At 45.7% G+C, this 18978-nt stretch overlaps 1 protein-coding gene across 1 annotated transcript in view; it reads right to left on the bottom strand.

The window, feature by feature from the left end:
* LOC117867185 (cholesterol 7-desaturase-like) overlaps nt 1-18978 on the bottom strand; it is a 49975-nt gene that overhangs the window by 8869 nt on the left and 22128 nt on the right. Inside the window, exons 2-3 of the mRNA XM_034752011.1 lie at nt 8878-9066; nt 7303-7481 (exon numbers count right to left, since the gene is read on the bottom strand). Of these exons, the coding sequence (XP_034607902.1) occupies nt 7303-7481; nt 8878-9066 (368 nt within the window). The remainder of the gene's footprint in view (nt 1-7302; nt 7482-8877; nt 9067-18978) is intronic.

The following is an 18978-nucleotide window of genomic DNA, read 5'->3' as shown; positions in this document are numbered from 1 at the left end:
TAACTGTTACCAGACAGACACCATCAATACAAGTTAATTTGTTGCAAGTTAGCTGGACATTCAGATACAGGCACTATATCTTTACAGGGACACTGTGAGGTCGTACAGACATGACAGTGACAGGTCCTACCCCAGAGAGTTTAATATCTAAAAGACAAGACATAATGGATGGATGAGACAAACATGTGGGTACATGATGGGGTGTCGTAGCACAGACTAGCAGGGTGTATAGCATTTAGCTATTTGGTAGCCGTAATCACAACACTTCCAGATAGACAACATGGAGACAGAATTAAGGTTTCGTATATATTAGTAATTTAGGGTAAATTTTTACTGGGATGTTGCAGTTATCCTAAGACCGAGCATCATGAACCCGATAAAGGCAGAGCTGAGGTTAAGCTGAAAGAAACCCAAACATGTTAAGGTCTGGAAATGCAGTGAGGGCATCCACTCCGGCTCTGCCCTATCCCATCACCACACCATGACCATATTATTGTGAGCAAAGCCTTTTAGCATGTGTGCTCCCAGAGTAGATTTAACAATTGTTAACAACCAGTTTGAGGCCACCCCTGCCCACTGAGTGTCTCTTTAGCAAAAACTTGTAACAAGCTAATATTTGCCAGCTGCGTTAACCCGCTCTGGAGTAGCACACAGCAGCCGGAATATATGAGCCAAGTAAGCAGAGTGTAGAGTTGATTTGCACTCGCAGAGCAGTGCAAAGCCAACAGGGGTGTACACCCCAGTGTTCTGCTCCCAAATTCTCCCTCCCTCTTGCCCCCTACAGTCCCGTGCACACCCTGCCCCAAAGCTCACATTATGCCTCATGTTTTCATGCACACACTTCCACTTCTCTGTTGAGTGGACACAGGTAGCTTTGGGAAAGAAATGCTTTGGATTAACAGTAATTTTGACCCTTAATTTTCTGAAATAGAAGTGTCAGCAGAGGCTGGTACATAAAAACTCAAAGAATTCCCCTTTTTGAAAATGGCTGCCATTTCTCATTGTTCTCAGTCAGACAGAGGCCTGACAACTCTCAGTTAAGATGCCCTCTTTCAAAGTGGCCACCGCCTCCCATTGTTTCCAGTAAGAACCCTGCTAATCACCATTTTTGCTAAGAGCGGCCTGTGTCCTCGTTTCCATGGAGAGCAATGGGAAATGGCAGCCATTTTGAGAGAGACAGTTCTGTGTGGAATTCTGTGTAGCAGAACATTTGTCAGCTCAGGCTGAAGAAAAAACTTTGTTATGAAGATTAATAGCAAAAGAGTTACCATCAACCATTAAAGTCTCTTCAAATGTATTGTATGCACAAGATTTCAGTGAGTTTAACTAAGGGAAGTTTGAAGCATCTGTGTTATTCAGGACTTAGGATCATTCAGAAGAGAAACCTGTTGCCGGTAGGTGTACATTTCTTAGCGGATCCTTTTATAATCAACTCATTTTTAAGTCAAACTAAATTAACAGATGTGAAAGTTACTAGTGACCCCCCCTTAACAGAGCAGCCTTTATGTCAGCCAGTGGCCATTAGGGGGAAGCAGACACTTCAAGTACACAGTAGCCTGAACTTTTCAACTGTCTTCCCTTCAAGGCCTTAAGGTAATTGGAGCTGGTCCCAAGCCGGTTTTCACTGACCAGATAGCAAAAGCACGGGTCTGACAACCACCAATCAAGTGTTAACACTGCAAGGACCTTTGTCTGAATGTGTATAAAGGATCTGTAAAATGTGTGTAAGACAGAGTTTTTGTACTAAGGTGCAAAGCTCTCCTTTCTTCTGCAGAATAAAGCAACTCCTCCTTATCACTGTCTGGCTGTTATTGGCTCTCAGCTAGGTGGACCCGATACTTCGGTCACAGTTTCTGGCGACTCCGCCGGGACTCTCCTAGCTCGGACATTGGACTCCGGACGGCTGTGGCGAATTGGGAACGGCGCCAACGGGGTGTTTCGCCCCTTTTCTCTGCTTCACCGCAGCCCCTGGGGTTCGTGCTCCGATAAGGTGAGTCCTAATAGGATAAGGAGACACTATCTGGTTCTGGTCTGGTTAACCGGTTAATGAATTTCTGTCTTATACATTTGGGCGTTAGGTGCGTGGACGGAACTGAGCCTCTCATTCGTAATTCCTCAGAGTGGAAGCCATCGCTGGCGATGAAGCTCTGAGGTCGAATTGGGATCCTTCTGTCCCGTCCCCTGTAGCGGTCAGTATTAGTAGAAATTCCTGTAATAGGATCCTATTAGGCCATAATTCCCTCTGTTCTCTGTGTAATTCTCTGTTAGAGTGTCAGCAGGCAGATGGGTGAGTCTCTGGTAAAACCCTCTGAAGATAGCCCTTTAAATTGTATGTTAAGTAAATGGTCTTTACCCGGTGTTTAAAAAGAAATAGTTACACCTTGTGTAGCAATTGATGTGGCTAGTGTTGTGGAAATTGAATTGTGGAGAGGATGTGCATTTTCCCCAGAACATGTGCAGTGTATATTGTAGCAGAGGTAAAAGAAATGCAAACCTACCAATATAGGTTGTGTTGTCTCTTTCAAATCACTGGGTGTTTGAAAGCAGGAGTTAGAAGTAAAAGGCAATCAAAAGTCTGGGAAAGTTAATTGTGTCCTTTTTTTTTTTTTTTAAGTAAGAATCTTTAAGCTGTGGATAGTTTTGGATTTGGAAGCAAGCCAGAAAGCATCCGTATTAATGCAATTTTCTAACTAATAAAGTAGAAGCCACTGAAACCTGGGCTGCCTATGAAATAAATACAAGGAAATATGGGGTAATTCTGTTTTGCCTAAAATCAACAAGAGTACGTGTATATAAAGGAAATATTTTAAGCAATGACTGACTGCCCAGAAGGGGTAGACCTCTGTTCTTTTGTCTTTCAGATCATCAGAGAAAACGGATGCCAGCTGAATAGCATTCAACGTACCATGCATTCACTGGCACAATAGGAATTATTTTTGTGTTCTATGGCCAAAATTGTTGTTAAAATTTGCATACCAACAGTCTTTGGAAGCAAGGACATGGAAGGTTAACCCACTCCCCATATTGCCCATGGGATCCTTCTGGCTACCTCAGATTTCTAGCCAGAGGGCTGGGGAGGGAGGAAAGCTATTGGACACAAGAGGTTGTACCGAGTGGACTCCTCAAAGGTGGGTGTGCTTGTCCTGGTTTGTTGCTCCAAAGCTCTGTAATAAAGTTATTTTACTGGAAGGGTGTACATGGCATACATTGAGTAATAAGACTAATGTACTGTATAATGGCAATGTGTATGTGTTCATTGTTGGGAAAAGGTGTATGAGTGAAGAGTGGAAGTTTCCTTTGTAGCTTAAAAGAAGCCAAGAAGGGAAGAAGGAAAAAAAACAGAATGAGTTAACTGGAAAAAAAAATAGCTAGCAAGCTCAGTCCAAAGATAAGATGCTGGCCCAATCCAAGGACACTGCCCACAGCTAAGACTTGGCTGATAGCCAAGAAAAGGGGGGCCTGAATGTGCCCAAGCAACTATGAGATCTGCAAAACACTGCCAGGCATTAATGAAATGTGTTAGGTTTCTTTTCTCACAGATAAAAGAAGTGCTACCCAAAGACCCTAGCAGCCCTGCCATTCATTGAAACAAGGAGACTGAGTCTATGTAAAGTCTATCAATGAAAGACTGCTTTGGCTCCCCACTGGAAAGGCCCTTTCCAAGTGCTGTTAACCACCAACACTGCTGTGAAGTGCCAAGGACTACCTGCCTGGACCCATGCTTCTCACTGTAAAAAGACCCCTCCACCTCTGGAGGACTCTCCGACTGATAAGCCTATTTCTCCTTCTAGCTCTGCTGTGACTTCTGGACAGCAGGAAAAAGGAAAAAAGACAAGGTGAAGTGCTAGTAACCTCTCCCTTGTCCACTGACAGACCTACTGTGCTTTTGCATTTTTCTAGAAGAAGCAAAACCATTACAGGGTGATGTGCTAGTAACCTCTCCCCTGTATGATGCTAAACCACACTGTTTCAGGAAAAGAGAAGAAGGAACACTTGCTTCATTGAAACCACAAAGTCCAGGGATTCCTGACTACAAGAGACATTAAGAACTGACCCTGGTGAAGAAACAAAGAATTATACACTGGCAGGAAGAAACTTGTGGGACTCATGCTTGGGAATGTGGTATAGTACTACACCAAAAAGAAATGTATTAGGATATCAATGAACTGTGATTAACACTACACTAGGGACTGTTAAATTTTCATTACCCTTATTCAGTTTCCAGATCACCTCTACATACCCAAATTGCTCACAGGGGGCTGCCATTAGATTAGCACAACAGAGGGCTTGGGTTATTTCCTCTAGAAAGAAAAGTGACTTGACCAGATCCCTATGGGATGGGGCCAGTAGTGCAGCAGCAGTTTGGAATATTTTTAAGAACCAAAACATGATGAGAAATTGGGGCACAGCTAACCCAGGTACAGGCTGGAATTGGTGAGTTACATGTTATCTCCGCCCTTAGTTCTATGACCCAGAAGTTGCTGACAGAGATGGTATTGAATATCAATGAGGCTGGGAAGGCATTGCAGTGGGATCTAGCATGTTCAGAAATTCAGGATTTCCTGAATGACCAGCTAATGGCCATTCGCAATGATCTAGAGCATCAGGCTTGGCCCACTGCCCTTACAGACACATCAGGAGTACCATCTGATCTGTGGCCATGGAGACATACTTGGAAACTTTCTGGGTGGAAGTACAAATATTCTCAATGCTCATTCCAAGCATATGAACCAATTAGGGGGGGGACTTGTGCTCGCATCAGGGAAAAATGTTGTTTCTATGTTAATCATTCTGGATTAATTGAGCAGGATTTACAAGCCATTAAGAATGCTGCTGTTGTTTTCCGTGCTTTATCTCTTGATCACACCTTTAGTTTTGAGGACCTCCTTCCAGACCTTGGGTCATGGTTTACGGGGCTCTTTCAAACAATTGTTAAATGGATTATTTTCTTTCTATGTGTTATTTGGACAATGATACAATGTGCCAAATGCCTGTGTAATGCTATGATCAAAAGCTCTGCTGTCCATAAGAAAACCCAGTATCTGTCCCTCCAGCTTGATCGCAAATTGCATAACGGGTCTGACAATTTTTGAATTTGTCAGGCCCGAAGGGGGGACTGTGAAAGTTACTAGTGACCCCCCCCTTAACAGAGCAGCCTTTATGTCAACCAGTGGCCATTAGGGGGAAGCAGACACTTCAAGTACACAGTAGCCTGAACTTTTCAACTGTCTTCCCTTCAAGGCCTTAAGGTATTTGGAGCTGGTCCCAAGCCGGTTTTCACTGACCAGATAGCAAAAGCACGGGTCTGACAACCACCAATCAAGTGTTAACACTGCAAGGACCTTTGTCTGAATGTGTATAAAGGATCTGTAAAATGTGTGTAAGACAGAGTTTTTGTACTAAGGTGCAAAGCTCTCCTTTCTTCTGCAGAATAAAGCAACTCCTCCTTATCCCGGTCTGGCTGTTATTGGCTCTCAGCTAGGTGGACCCGATATTTCGGTCACACAGATTCACTTGTCAATTCTCAGATTGTCCTTTCTACAGTCAGAGAGCACATGCCCTACGTTTGGGGAGCTCATGCTGCATTCTCGGTACATAACAAAGCGCTTGAATTCCTGCTTTAAGTGCGGAGGCCAATAGAGTTTAACTAAAGAACAGCAAAATGGAGTCTCCACCATAAAGGCTGTTCTTTCCATTGACTTGTCCTGGGCACACGCCACAAGAGTCAGTCTGACACCAGTAATCTGAAAAGAGTTACTGACAGTTCCAGTTAAGAAACAAGGCAGGCAGTGTATTTCCGAGGGATACAGCTTAGAGACAGGTTGTATAAATGTTTTATGGCCACGTGAATTGGGCCATCTGAGATAGGCAACTGTCACACCAAGAGCTTGTGTTTATTTCCAAGTGCCATTTAATAGAAGAAGGGAAATGGTCAAGTCTTGCCCTGGGCTGAGATTTTCAGAGGAGCCTTAAGGAGTTGGGCACACATCCCCTTGGTATTCATTTGGGTGCCTATCTCCTTTGAGTTTCTTTTAACAACTCCAGCCACATCCACATGGCTGCACTAGCTGTTATAACTGAGTGGCTGGATCATGCATGATAGGCAGAGCTCCTACTGAAGTCAATGGGAGTTTTGCCTGCACTGGGCTCCAGGAGGAAACAGTTGATACGGAGCTAAGACCATTTGCTAAGTGTTCTACCAGCTCCTCCCTTTCTTAACCATGCAAGAGTCAAAATTTAAGAGGGAAAGTTTCAAAGCTGTAAACTACAGTGCTCGTGCTAGTGATTGGCAGAGCTGGAGTCCTCATCTGTTTTAGGTAGGGGTCAAAGCTGAATTCCCACTCTGGCACTTCGAGTGCAGAAGGTGGGGGCCTGCAAGGATTCTAAAAATTAATACTGGCCACTCCAGACTTGTATTAAACTCCCAAGATCACAGCTTCTCTCTGACCTTGGCTTGGTAAACGCTTCCACCACCCAAATGCAAAAAAAACCCTTGAACTCAGGAAGGAGCACTTGGGAATTCCTCCCTGTGGGGTTCCCTCAAGCCCCTTCACTCCCCTCCAGGGAAGAGCTGAGAAGAAAACAAAGGAAATTAGCTGTTGCCACTAGCTAATGAAACAGCATAGGCACAAACCTCTTAGGACACAACAATTCAAATCCTGTACTTAAAAAAGGTAAATTTTATTAAAAACAAAAAGAAAGAAAATACATCTGGAACTTAGGCTTTTGCTAGATTTTAAAAGAGCAATTCCAAAATTTAAGCACCCAAAATAGCCTTTTTGGGGATTCAGCTTAAAGGTTACAAGCAAACAAAAGCATCTGGGGTTAGCACAGAGGAGATCCACAAACCAAAATAAAGAAATAACCTGACTGCGTTTATCTCAACATTCTCTATCCAAATGATTCCTTCTAGGTATGGAAGATAATTCTTCATACCTGGTTCAAACCTTACACAGCATTCCTGCTTATAGCATTGCTGCTCCATGTCCCTGCAGCCCAGAAAGAACAACAGGCAAAGAGAAAGTTTTTCCCCCCAATTTCATAAAGTTCTAGCCTTCCCATTGGCTCTTTTGGTCAGGTGCCCACTTTTTTTCCTTTACCTGGGGGACTTTTTAACCCTTTACAGGTAAGCAAGTAAAGAACAGCTACCAAAAGGGATTTTACAGCTGGCTGGCTGGCTGGGTGTCCATCAAAGGGAGCTCTCCCCTCCCCCTTTATTTATCACAGTAGGATACAATTTCCAGAGCACAAAAACCCACAGCATTACCCAGAGTCTGACCAGACGTAGTAGAAGTCTCCTACCTGAATGTGAGCATTGACAAAATGTTCTGTGTGGCCACGATACACCCACTCCTTGGAGGTGATCTCTTCCTGCTCTGGGACAGTCCACACTGGATCAACACCATCACAGTGATACCAGACAAGTATCATTCCGTTTACTTCACAGGAGGGCCATGTTTTAATCTTTGCAAAGTCTGGCACTGCGGAGGGGAGAAAGAGGTTAGTGCAGAGCAGATGGTGCCAAGTCTAATACTGTGTCATAGGTTCGTTCACTCGGCCCTGAGCTACAGCAAATGGCACAGAGAGGCAGAGTCCCAACAGAGGACATTAGTGCTGCCCAGCATCTCTTGTACTGGTTGTATAGGAGCTGAACGCTCTTACAGGACAATGCAGAAGGATGGTTTTGTGGTTCATGTTCTCCCACGTCAGTCTGAAGGTACATCTACATTTCAGCTGGGCGTGAGCCCGGGTAGACAGACTTGCAGCGTGGACATTGTGGCATGGGCTAGCCACTTGAGCTTGGACCCAGGTGATCAGGTGGGTTTGGACCTGGGTAGCTAGCCCAAGCCACAATGCCCACATTGCTATTTTTAACATGCTAGCTTAAGCCCCACTACCGTGAGTTTGTGTACCTGGGCTCGGAGGCATGCTTTCAGCTGCAGTGTAGATGTGCCCTTGGGGCCCAAACTAGACAGGGTGGATATACACTGATGGGCTTTTAAAAATGTTTATTAATTATATTTCTCTTTTTAAAAATAAACCTGATTAAAATTAAATCTGAAGTTATGACAACCTATGCTAAGGCCTCGATTTACTATATCATTCATTCAAGTTATTTAAATAAGTTCACATCAACAAGCCCCCTCCATTTCAGGAGTTGAATAGTATTCTTTTAAAATTATATACAGAATCATTTTTTCACTTGAGGTCCACTCAAACTGTATGAACATCTCACAATATCATGTCCTTCATAGAGTCATACATTCCAGGGCCAGAGAGGACCACTGTGATAATCTAGTCTGACCTCCTGTAGAACATAGTCCAGAGACCTGCTCCAAAATAATTCCTAGACCAGAGCTTTTAGAAAAACATCCAGAAACACATATTGGTTGCTTTCACCCAGTTTACCAAAAAAGAAGAACAGGAGTACTTGTGGCACCGTAGAGACTAACAAATTTATCTCTAAGGTGCCACAAGTACTCCTGTTCTTCTTTTTGCGGATACAGACTAACACGGCTGCTACTCTGAAACCAGTTTACCAAGTGATCCAGATGGCTCTGTATCAGACACCTGGCCGCTTCATTATTCATCACCTCCCAATTTTTGTGTCATCTGCAAAATTTATCCGCAATGATTTTTTGTTTTTATCAGGTCACTGATAAAAATGTTGACTGGTCCCTGAGGGACCCCACTAGACGCACACCTGTTGGACGATGATTCCGCATGGATAGTTCCAGTTTGAGACCTATCCATGTGGATGTTTCCAGAGTTATATTTCCTTAGGAATGCATGTTCTGTATCAGAACAGACATTGCCCCTGCCACAAGCTCTTGAGTGCAGAGTCGTGGGGAGAGGGAGGAGAAAGCGGAGAATCACCTTTTTCAGCATATGGGATTGTAGTGCATTTTCCATCTTCTCCCCGAAACTGCCACCCGTGGAATGGGCACTCAATACAGTTACCCACCACGCGGCCGCCAGCAGCAAGGTTCGCACCCAGGTGTGGGCAGTAGGCATCGACTACATACACTTGTCCATCCAGAGCACGGAATACAGCAACCTGTTCCCCTGCACGGAGAGAGACAAAATCACTTGGTTAGGCTGGTAACAGAGTGATCTCATTTTAAGGGTTTGGTCAATACCCCAGTTGCTGTATCCCTTATAATATTTTCAGAACCGCAAAGCATTGTTTGCAGGACTTCATGCAAGAGGTGGAGCACAGCAGGGCACCCAGCCTGTGATATAAGCAAGGAGGTTTCCATCCGAGCAGTTCCCATTCCAGTTCTCTTGGATTCCTCCAGAGAAGGAAAGCAAGAGAGTTACTAAACAGTCAATGAAGCTGAACTAAGCGGTTTTCCTGTCAAGACAGTCTATAAAGGCTTTGAGAAAAGACTATCCTGTCAGCCCACTGTGGTCTAGAATGATTGGCATTTTTGGAGAATTGTATTATTGTCTTATATCTGTCAACATCTTAAGTGACACCAAGAAGTATCCCAGGTAAGACCAACTCCATACGTGGTCCTATTGACCTACACGAGCACATCTGCCCTTGCTACCCAGAGAATCAGCGTTCACCTTTCTGTCCCCACGTCAAAAAGGTCATTTTCAGGATGTCATCAGGAGATCAAGACAGCATTGCGGATGTTCAGTATAATCCTTTATTAATTTTTCTCCAATTTCATACTACAGTTTACAGTGAACCTGCATAATATTAGGAGTGCTGAAGCCAACCATTTCTGCAATTATTTAGAGTCTAAAAACTAATGCCTGATATGAGATAAGTACAGGTGGCCCAAAATCAAGGGAAATCCCAGTTTGGCATAAGCCACAGAAGCAAGATATAGTAGATACAATTCCTGAGAAGCAGATCCTCTAGGCCATCATGACTTAAAAGCTGGTTTAAACACATATCTACATATTCACAAAAAGCTCCTAAAGAAATGCAATTGTTTTGTTCAGTTTCAAAAGACTTAGAATCATAGAATATCAGGGTTGGAAGGGACCTCAGGAGGTCATCTAGTCCAACCCCCTGCTCAAAGCAGGACCAATTCCCAAATAAATCATCCCAGCCAGGGCTTTGTCAAGCCAGGCCTTAAAAACCTCCAAGGAAGGAGATTCCACCACCTCCCTAGGTAAAGCATTCCAGTGCTTCACCACCCTCCTAGTGAAATAGTGTTTCCTAATATCCAACCTAGACCTCCCCCACTGCAACTTGAGACCATTACTCCTTGTTCTGTCATCTGCCACCACTGAGAACAGCCGAGCTCCATCCTCTTTGGAACCCCCCCTCAGGTAGTTGAAAGCAGCTATCAAATCCCCCCTCATTCTGCTCTTCTGGAGACTAAACAATCCCAGTTCCCTCAGCCTCTCCTCATAAGTCATGTGCTCCAGACCCCTATAATTTTTGTTGCCCTCCGCTGGATTCTTTCCAATATTTCCACATCCTTCTTGTAGTGTGGGGCCCAAAACTGGACACAGTACTCCAGATGAGGCCTCACCAATGTTGAATAAAGGGGAACCATCACGTTCCTCGATCTGCTGGCAATGCCCCTACTTATACAGCCCAAAATGCTGTTAGCCTTCTTGGCAACAAGAGCACACTGTTGACTCATATCCAGCTTCTCGTCCACTGTGACCCCTAGGTCCTTTTCTGCAGAACTGCTACCTAGCCATTCGGTCCCTAATCCAGTGCACAGGATTCTTCCGTCCTAAGTGCAGGACTCTGCACTTGTCCTTGTTGAACCTCATCAGGTTTTTTTTGGCCTAATCCTCCAATTTGTCTAGGTCCCTCTGAATCTGATCCCTACCCTCCAGTGTATCTACCATGCCTCCTAGTTTAGTGTCATCTGCAAACTTGCTGAGAGTGCAGTCCACACCATCCTCCAGATCATTAATAAAGATATTAAACAAAACCGGCCCCAGGACCGACCCTTGGGGCACTCCGCTTGAAACCGGCTGCCAACTGGACATGGAGCCATTGATCACTACCCATTGAGCCCGATGATCTAGGCAGCTTTCTATCCACCTTACAGTCCATTCATCCAGCCCATACTTCTTTAACTTGGCGGCAAGAATACTGTGGGAGACCGTATCAAAAACTTTGCTAAAGTCAAGGAATAACACATCCACTGCTTTCCCCTCATCCACAGAGCCAGTTATCTCATCATAGAAGGCAATTAGGTTAGTCAGGCACGACTTCCCCTTCGTGAATCCATGCTGACTGTTCCTGATCACTTTCCTCTCCTCTAAGTGCTTCAGAATTGATTCCTTGAGGACCTGCTCCATGATTTTTCCAGGGACTGAGGTGAGGCTGACTGACCTGTAGTCCCCTGGATCCTCCTTCTTCCCTTTTTTAAAGATGGGCACTACATTAGCCTTTTTCCAGTCATCCGGGACCTCCCACAATCGCCAGGAGTTTTCAAAGATGATGGCCAATGGCTCCGCAATCACATCCGCCAACTCCTTTAGCATCCTTGGATGCAGCACATGGATTTGTGCTCATCCAGTTTTAATAAATAGTCCCGAACCACTTCTTTCTCCACGGAACGATGGTCACCACCTCCCCATACTGTGCTGCCCAGTCCAGCAGTCTGGGAGCTGACCTTGTTTGTGAAGACAGAGGCAAAAAAAGCATTGGGTACATTAACTTTTTCCACATCCTCTGTCACTAGGTTGCCTCCCTCATTCAGTAAGGGGCCCACACTTTCCTTGACTTTCTTCTTGTTGCTAACATACCTGAAGAACCCTTCTTGTTACTCTTAACATCTCTTGCTAGCTGCTTATTAGATGAAAATGAAAATAATTGGTCAAGAAGGTATTTTCATTTTAAAAAGTTGCCAGAATTTTTAACTAACTCGAATCATGGCCTTTAAACATTTACCATGCTCATTTGCACTCAAGGGAGATGTTTGATTTATTGTAAACAAGATTTTGATCAAGTTTGGTTGGTATTGATCATGTAGGTTATAGATTGGATGGACCTGTACTGTGGTAGTTGTCTCCCATGGGAATGAGAGATGGGGCAAGAAGCAAATGCAGGATTGTTCCTCTAATGACTTTGTCCAATCTAATTTTAAGATAATCAAATACAACTCACATTTGGAAGGTGTAATCTCAAATACCCAGTCCTGGGTTGGTAAAAGTGAGGGGCTTTTTGTGGGAGGGAAGGATGGTGGGATGGGGGAAACGAGAGCCACATGGCAATAAAGTTTGATTGGGAAAAGGAAAGGTAAATTTTAAGGGGGAAAAAAAAACCCAGAAAAAATAGTTAGAGAGGAGATCCCCCCACAATATGGCCATTGGCTTAGAGTGGAAAATGAATTAAATGGTGATGCGGGAGGTGTGTGTGTAGGATAACTCACCCCAGGAAAGAGAGTCGGGGCAATCATTTAAATAAAGTTATGCAAGTCTGTCATCAGTTTAGGGATACCGGCATGCATGAAAGCATTAGACATTCTAAGTGACTGTCCCAGCATTGCTGGGGGAGTGGGCACAAAATAACTTTACACACTTAGGGCCCTAATAGAAAAAAAACCCTGATTGGAGGCTTCCTTTCCCTTCTCTCCTGCAAGGGCAGCCATAGAAGAACACAGGTGGGTATGCTGGGTTATTCTGGGTATGCTGTTTAGCCACAAGATGGCACCAAACTGCAGCGAGAGGAAGCTGATTACTATGCAGATATGCGTGCATGTAGAGTAATGTGAGCACGCATTGGTCTGGCTTGATCTTTGTCAGACAGGAAAGGACGTAGGTTCCTGGCAAGCTCCGGGCAGAAGGTATTTGTCCAGGATTAGTGGTGAGTCCCATACCCCTCCCGCCCTGTGATGAGCAGAGGGCACATGCCCTTGATGGAGAGTGGCTAGGGAAGAGATCTCAGCCAGCTCCTCTAGCAGTCTCTCCTCTTCCCAGCAGCATTATTCCAGGCTACGCCAGCTGTATATTTCTTTTTCAGGTACTGTGACAACATTTGCTAAGGAGATGTTACGCGGCATCAGCCTGTATTTGGGGGCAGTCAAGATAGGGTCATCTCAGCCTCTTGGAGATGCCTCAGCTATTGCAGAGGGGTTGATGACACCAGTGCTGAGCCTTGCAGAACTGTATAGAAGGACTCATACTTGGCGCACATTGAAACCAGATGGTGGAAAGCACCCACCGGCAAAAACACAAGTCAGCACCTGTGCACGCACCCATCCTAATCAGCCTCTCAGTCTCCACCTCTGTAAAATGGGAATATTACTTTTGTTCTAGAGATTTAGCACCTAGATAGCATTCATTTGTAGATCTGCAGAGCATCTCCTAGAGCTGAGTAAGCATCGTTAGCCCACTCTCCAAACCGGCAGATTGAGACGGAAGTTGCATGAGTTGCCCCAGAGGCACTGTGGATTAATCACAGGGCCGTGTTCCAATCTTAGTTCTGAGAAAGGTTTGCTAAATAATTTTGGGCAAATCATTTAACCTTCCCATTCCTCAGGGAAACAAAAACGTACCCAAGTGCAGAATTACTTGCCGAACTTGTAGTGGTGAATTTCCAAGACTTAACTAAACAGCAGCAGTTTTTTATGGCAAGTTAGTTCTAGTCTGTAGTGGAATTGGGGATAGGGTTTATGAGTTCGGGCCTCCCCCATCTCTGCTTAATCCCTTGACTTTTGGGGAACTGCCTGTTTTAGTCAGAGAGGATAAGATAGGTCTTTCACAGAAATATTTCATTGTGGTACGATGGTTCTCTGGGCTAAGAAAATAGTGCACGTTGAACAGAATACAGAGACAGAAAGCAATAGATACAGGTAATATCTAACTAGCACCTGCAGATAGTCTAATTTTAAATTTAAGAAAAAGTGTCTTCCTGACAGATAGGAAAACCCTGCTTGCCTTCCTGGTTCCAACAGAGTCTTGGAGAAAAGGATATTCAATAAAATGCCCAGGAGGGCTGACGGCAGAAAGTCTGTGTTACAAAAACACTTCTCTGCTTCCCCCGCTCTCCGTGGCTGTGTACAGACAGATAGCCTTCATGGGAGCAGGCAGAAGAGCTGGCACAGTGGTTGGTCCCACTCCCCGTTTCATACCATTACAACCCTGCATGGGGATGGGGGGGGGAGTGACGCAATGGCCACTGTCCTCTGGAGAGGCCAGAAGCTGGCAGTGTAGGGGACAAAGCCCTGCAAGTGGGAACAGGAAGAGGCAGCCTGGAGAAGAGCTCTGGCAGCCTGAGAGAGGCCACAGGAAGAGGCCCTTGGCTAATATTAGCAATGGCTGGAGAGCTCCCAATCCAAACGATAATGATTTTAGAATCATAGAATCATAGAATATCAGAGTTGGAAGGGACCTCAAGAGGTCATCTAGTCCAACCCCCTGCTCAAAGCAGGACCAATTCCCAGCTAAATCATCCCAGCCAGGGCTTTGTCAAGCCGGAACTTAAAAACCTCCAAGGAAGGAGACTCCACCACCTCCCTAGGTAACGCATTCCAGTGTTTCACCACCCTCCTAGTGAAATAGTTCTTCCTGATATCCAACCTGGACCTCCCCCACCGCAACTTGAGACCATTGCTCCTTGTTCTGTCATCTGCCACCACTGAGAGCAGCCGAGCTCCATCCTCTTTGGAACCCCCCTTCAGGTAGTTGAAGGCTGCTATCAAATCCCCCCTCATTCTTCTCTTCTGGAGACTAAACAATCCCAGTTCTCTCAGCCTCTCCTCATAAGTCATGTGCTCCAGACCCCTAATCATTTTTGTTGCCCTCCGCTGGACTCTTTCCAATTTTTCCACATCCTTCTTGTAGTGTGGGGACCAAAACTGGACACAGTATTCCAGATGAGGCCTCACCAATGTCGAATAAAGGGGAACGATCACGTTCCTCGATCTGCTGGCAATGCCCCTACTTATACAGCCCAAAATGCCGTTAGCCTTCTTGGCAACAAGAGCACACTGTTGACTCATATCCAGCTTCTCGTCCACTGTGACCCCTAGGTCCTTTTCAGCAGAACTGCTACCTAGCCATTCGGTCCCTAGTCTGTAGCAGTGCATGGGATTCTTCCGTCCTAAGTGCAGGACTCTGCACTTGTCCTTGTTGAACCTCATCAGGTTTTTTTCTGCCCAATCCTCTAATTTGTCTAGGTCCCTCTGTATCCGATCCCTACCCTCTAGTGTATCTACCACGCCTCCTAGTTTAGTGTCATCTGCAAACTTGCTGAGAGTGCAGTCCACACCATCCTCCAGATCATTAATAAAGATATTAAACAAAACCGGCCCCAGGACCGACCCTTGGGGCACTCCACTTGAAACCGGCTGCCCACTAGACATGGAGCCATTGATCACTACCCGTTGAGCCCGACGATCTAGCCAGCTTTCTATCCACCTTACAGTCCATTCATCCAGCCCATACTTCTTTAACTTGGTGGCAAGAATACTGTGGGAGACAGTATCAAAAGCTTTGCTAAAGTCAAGAAATAACACATCCACTGCTTTCCCCTCATCCACAGAGCCAGTTATCTCATCATAGAAGGCAATTAGGTTAGTCAGGCACGACTTCCCCTTCGTGAATCCATGCTGACTGTTCCTGATCACTTTCCTTTCCTCTAAATGTTTCATAATTGATTCCTTGAGGACCTGCTCCATAATTTTTTCAGGGACTGAGGTGAGGCTGACTGGCCTGTAGTTCCCCGGATCCTCCTTCTTCCCTTTTTTAAAGATGGGCACTACATTAGCCTTTTTCCAGTCATCTGGGACCTCCCCCGATCGCCATGAGTTTTCAAAAATAATGGCTAATGGCTCTGCAATCTCACCCGCCAACTCCTTTAGCACCCTCGGATGCAGCGCATCCGGCCCCATGGACTTGTGCACGTCCAGTTTTTCTAAATAATCCCGAACCACTTCTTTCTCCACAGAGGGCTGGTCACCTTCTCCCCATGCTGCACTGCCCAGTGCAGCAATCTGGGAGCTGACCTTGTGCGTGAAGACAGAGGCAAAAAAATCATTGAGTACATTAGCTTTTTCCACATCCTCGGTCACTAGGTTGCCTCCCTCGTTCAGTAAGGGGCCCACACTTTCCTTGATTTTCTTCTTGTTGCTAACATACCTGAAGAAACCCTTCTTGTTACTCTTAACATCTCTTGCTAACTGCAACTCCAAGTGTGATTTGGCCTTCCTGATTTCACTCCTGCACGCCTGAGCAATATTTTTATACTCCTCCCTGGTCATTTGTCCAATCTTCCACTTCTTATAAGCCTCTTTTTTGCGTTTAAGATCAGCAAGGATTTCACTGTTTAGCCAAGCTGGTCGCCTGCCATATTTACTATTCCTTCTACACATCGGGATGGTTTGTTCCTGCAACCTCAATAAGGATTCTTTAAAATACAGCCAGCTCTCCTGGACCCCTTTGCCCTTCATGTTATTCTCCCAGGGGATCCTGCCCATCTGTTCCCTGAGGGAGTCAAAGTCTGCTTTTCTGAAGTCCAGGGTCCATATTCTGCTGCTCTCCTTTCTTCCTTGTGTCAGGATCCTGAACTCGACCATCTCATGGTCACTGCCTCCCAGGTTCCCATCCACTTTTGCTTCCCCTACTAATTCTTCCCTGTTTGTGAGCAGCAGGTCAAGAAAAGCTTTGCCCCTAGTTGGTTCCTCCAGCACTTGCACCAGGAAATTGTCCCCTACGCTTTCCAAAAATTTCCTGGATTGCTTGTGCACCGCTGTATTGCTCTCCCAGCAGATATCAGGGTGATTAAAGTCTCCCATGAGAACCAGGGCCTGTGATCTAGCAACTTCTGCTAGTTGCCAGAAGAAAGCCTCGTCCACCTCATCCCCCTGGTCTGGTGGTCTATAGCAGACTCCAATCACGACATCACCCTTGTTGCTCCCACTTCTCAACTTTATCCAGAGACTCTCAGGTTTTTCTGCAGTATCATACCGGAGCTCTGAGCAGTCATACTCCTCTCTTACATACAACGCAACTCCCCCACCTTTTCTGCCCTGCCTGTCCTTCCTGAACAGTTTATATCCATCCATGACAGTACTCCAGTCATGTGAGTTATCCCACCAAGTCTCTGTTATTCCAATCACATCATAGTTCCCTGACTGTGCCAGGACTGTGCACAGTGGTTGGTCCCACTCCCCGTTTCATACCATTACAACCCTGCATGGGGATGCATTTCTTTTGCCCACAGAGGGGCGCAGCTCTCAGCCCCCATTCTCCTGTGACGAGCTGAAAGCTGCCGGGCTGGAACAAGCACTAGTCTGCTCCCATTTACGACGTGAGCTTGATGACCTAGGGTTAGTCTGCGCTGTTTACAGTTACTCCCCGAATCCAGAGAGCGGTGAAGACGTTCTGCACTTCATTACTTTGACTTTTACAGTATGAAAAGGGCATTGCCAGGGCAGGGACGGTGTCCCGGAGAGGTCAGTGAGAGGAGGAATGGGATGGGAAAGCCTGAGCAAATAGGCTAGAGAGTTACATAAACGAAGAGTTGCAACGAAAGTTTCTCCCGATTTTATGATACAAGAGGGAAATAAAATGCTTATTAAACAGATCAGGCTGAAGCTCACTCAGGGCTGGTCTACACTGGGGGGGGGTGATGTAAGATACGCAACTTCAGCTACGAGAATAGCATAGCTGAAGTCGACGTATCTTATTTCGACTTACCTCCCGTCAGGGCTGGCTCCAGGGTTTTTGCCGCCCCAAGTGGCAAAAAAAAAAAAAAAAGCCGCGATCACGATCTGCGGCGGCAATTCGACGGGAGGGCCTTCACTCCGAGCGGGAGTGAGGGACCGTCCGCCAAATTGCCGCCTAATAGCTGGACGTGCCGCCCCTCTCCAGAGTGGCCGCCCCAAACACCTGCTTGGCAAGCTGGTGCCTGGAGCCGGCCCTGCCTCCCGTCCTCATGGCGCAGGATCAACGGCCGCAGCTCCCCCGTCAACTCCACTTCCGCCTCTCACCCTGGTGGCGTTCCGGAGTCGACAGGGAGCGATTTATCACATCTACACGAGACGCGATAGATCGATCCCTGATAGATCGATCCGGCGGGTAGTGTGGACGTACCCTCAGATGCTCTCAGCGGAAATAAAAGGAACAAACTTCTGGCCTGGGAGTTGAAGGCGTTTGTGAGGGAAATCCATGTAGTCCCTCAAGTTAGGAGTACCCAGTATAAAACTAGCCCTGCTCCAGTGCCAGACACTAAAGTGATTGGCACTAACCTGGCAATCCAGAAATAGGTAAAGATCAGTAGTTATCTACTGGCCTCTCAGCCTCTACTGACCCCGAGGGAGATGGAGCAATCACAGTAATCTTAACTCTAAAGCTCTGCTGAAGTTAATACCACTGATCCAATATCGGGAAATCGGTTCCTTTCTAATGGTAGACGGAGAAGCGAATCCACAAGGCCTGACAGACGCCTACTCCACAGTGGGGATGTCTGTGGAAACAAAATGAAGCATCTTTGGAGTGATGTCACTTACTACATGGATGGGCAGAACAGTCGTAGTGAGACTTCGTCTGCTGATACTCACCTTCTATTCAACTTCCACCGTTAGACAAGATTTTTTGGAGCAACTCACATAGAAAAATAACCATGAGTAAGTGACAATACTCTAAACCCATTAAGAGATATGGCTGTTCTATACAGCTGGCCAGATGAAAAATATAGTTGTCTGGGTTGAATCACCCCAAACAAGCTCTGGGATTTTAAAGCAGCAGAAGAGTTTAGAATTGAACAACAAAGTTAACCTGGATTCCAAGAACAACTCTTCCTCAAGGAGCCTGAAGCCCCAATGCTAAGGATCGCTCTGTTGCGGTGGGATAAGAAGGCTTGGCAGAATTCAGTTTTTATTGATTAGAATTTTGACAGATAACAGCTATGTTTATTTTTTTTTAAAGGCGAACCACGCTAGGCTGCGTGTGGGGAGGGCGAAGTAGGGAAGGACCAAGAGAAGGAGCTTTCTACCCTGGTGCCGCTACCTTTCTTCCATGCCCACAAGAAATTCAAGTCTTGTCTCC

The sequence above is a fragment of the Trachemys scripta genome, chromosome 17 (assembly GCF_013100865.1).
Source record: "Trachemys scripta elegans isolate TJP31775 chromosome 17, CAS_Tse_1.0, whole genome shotgun sequence".
NCBI classification, from domain to species: domain Eukaryota; kingdom Metazoa; phylum Chordata; order Testudines; family Emydidae; genus Trachemys; species Trachemys scripta.
Note: the sequence above shows the minus strand (reverse complement) of the source record. Positions and strands in the feature narration are given on the sequence as shown.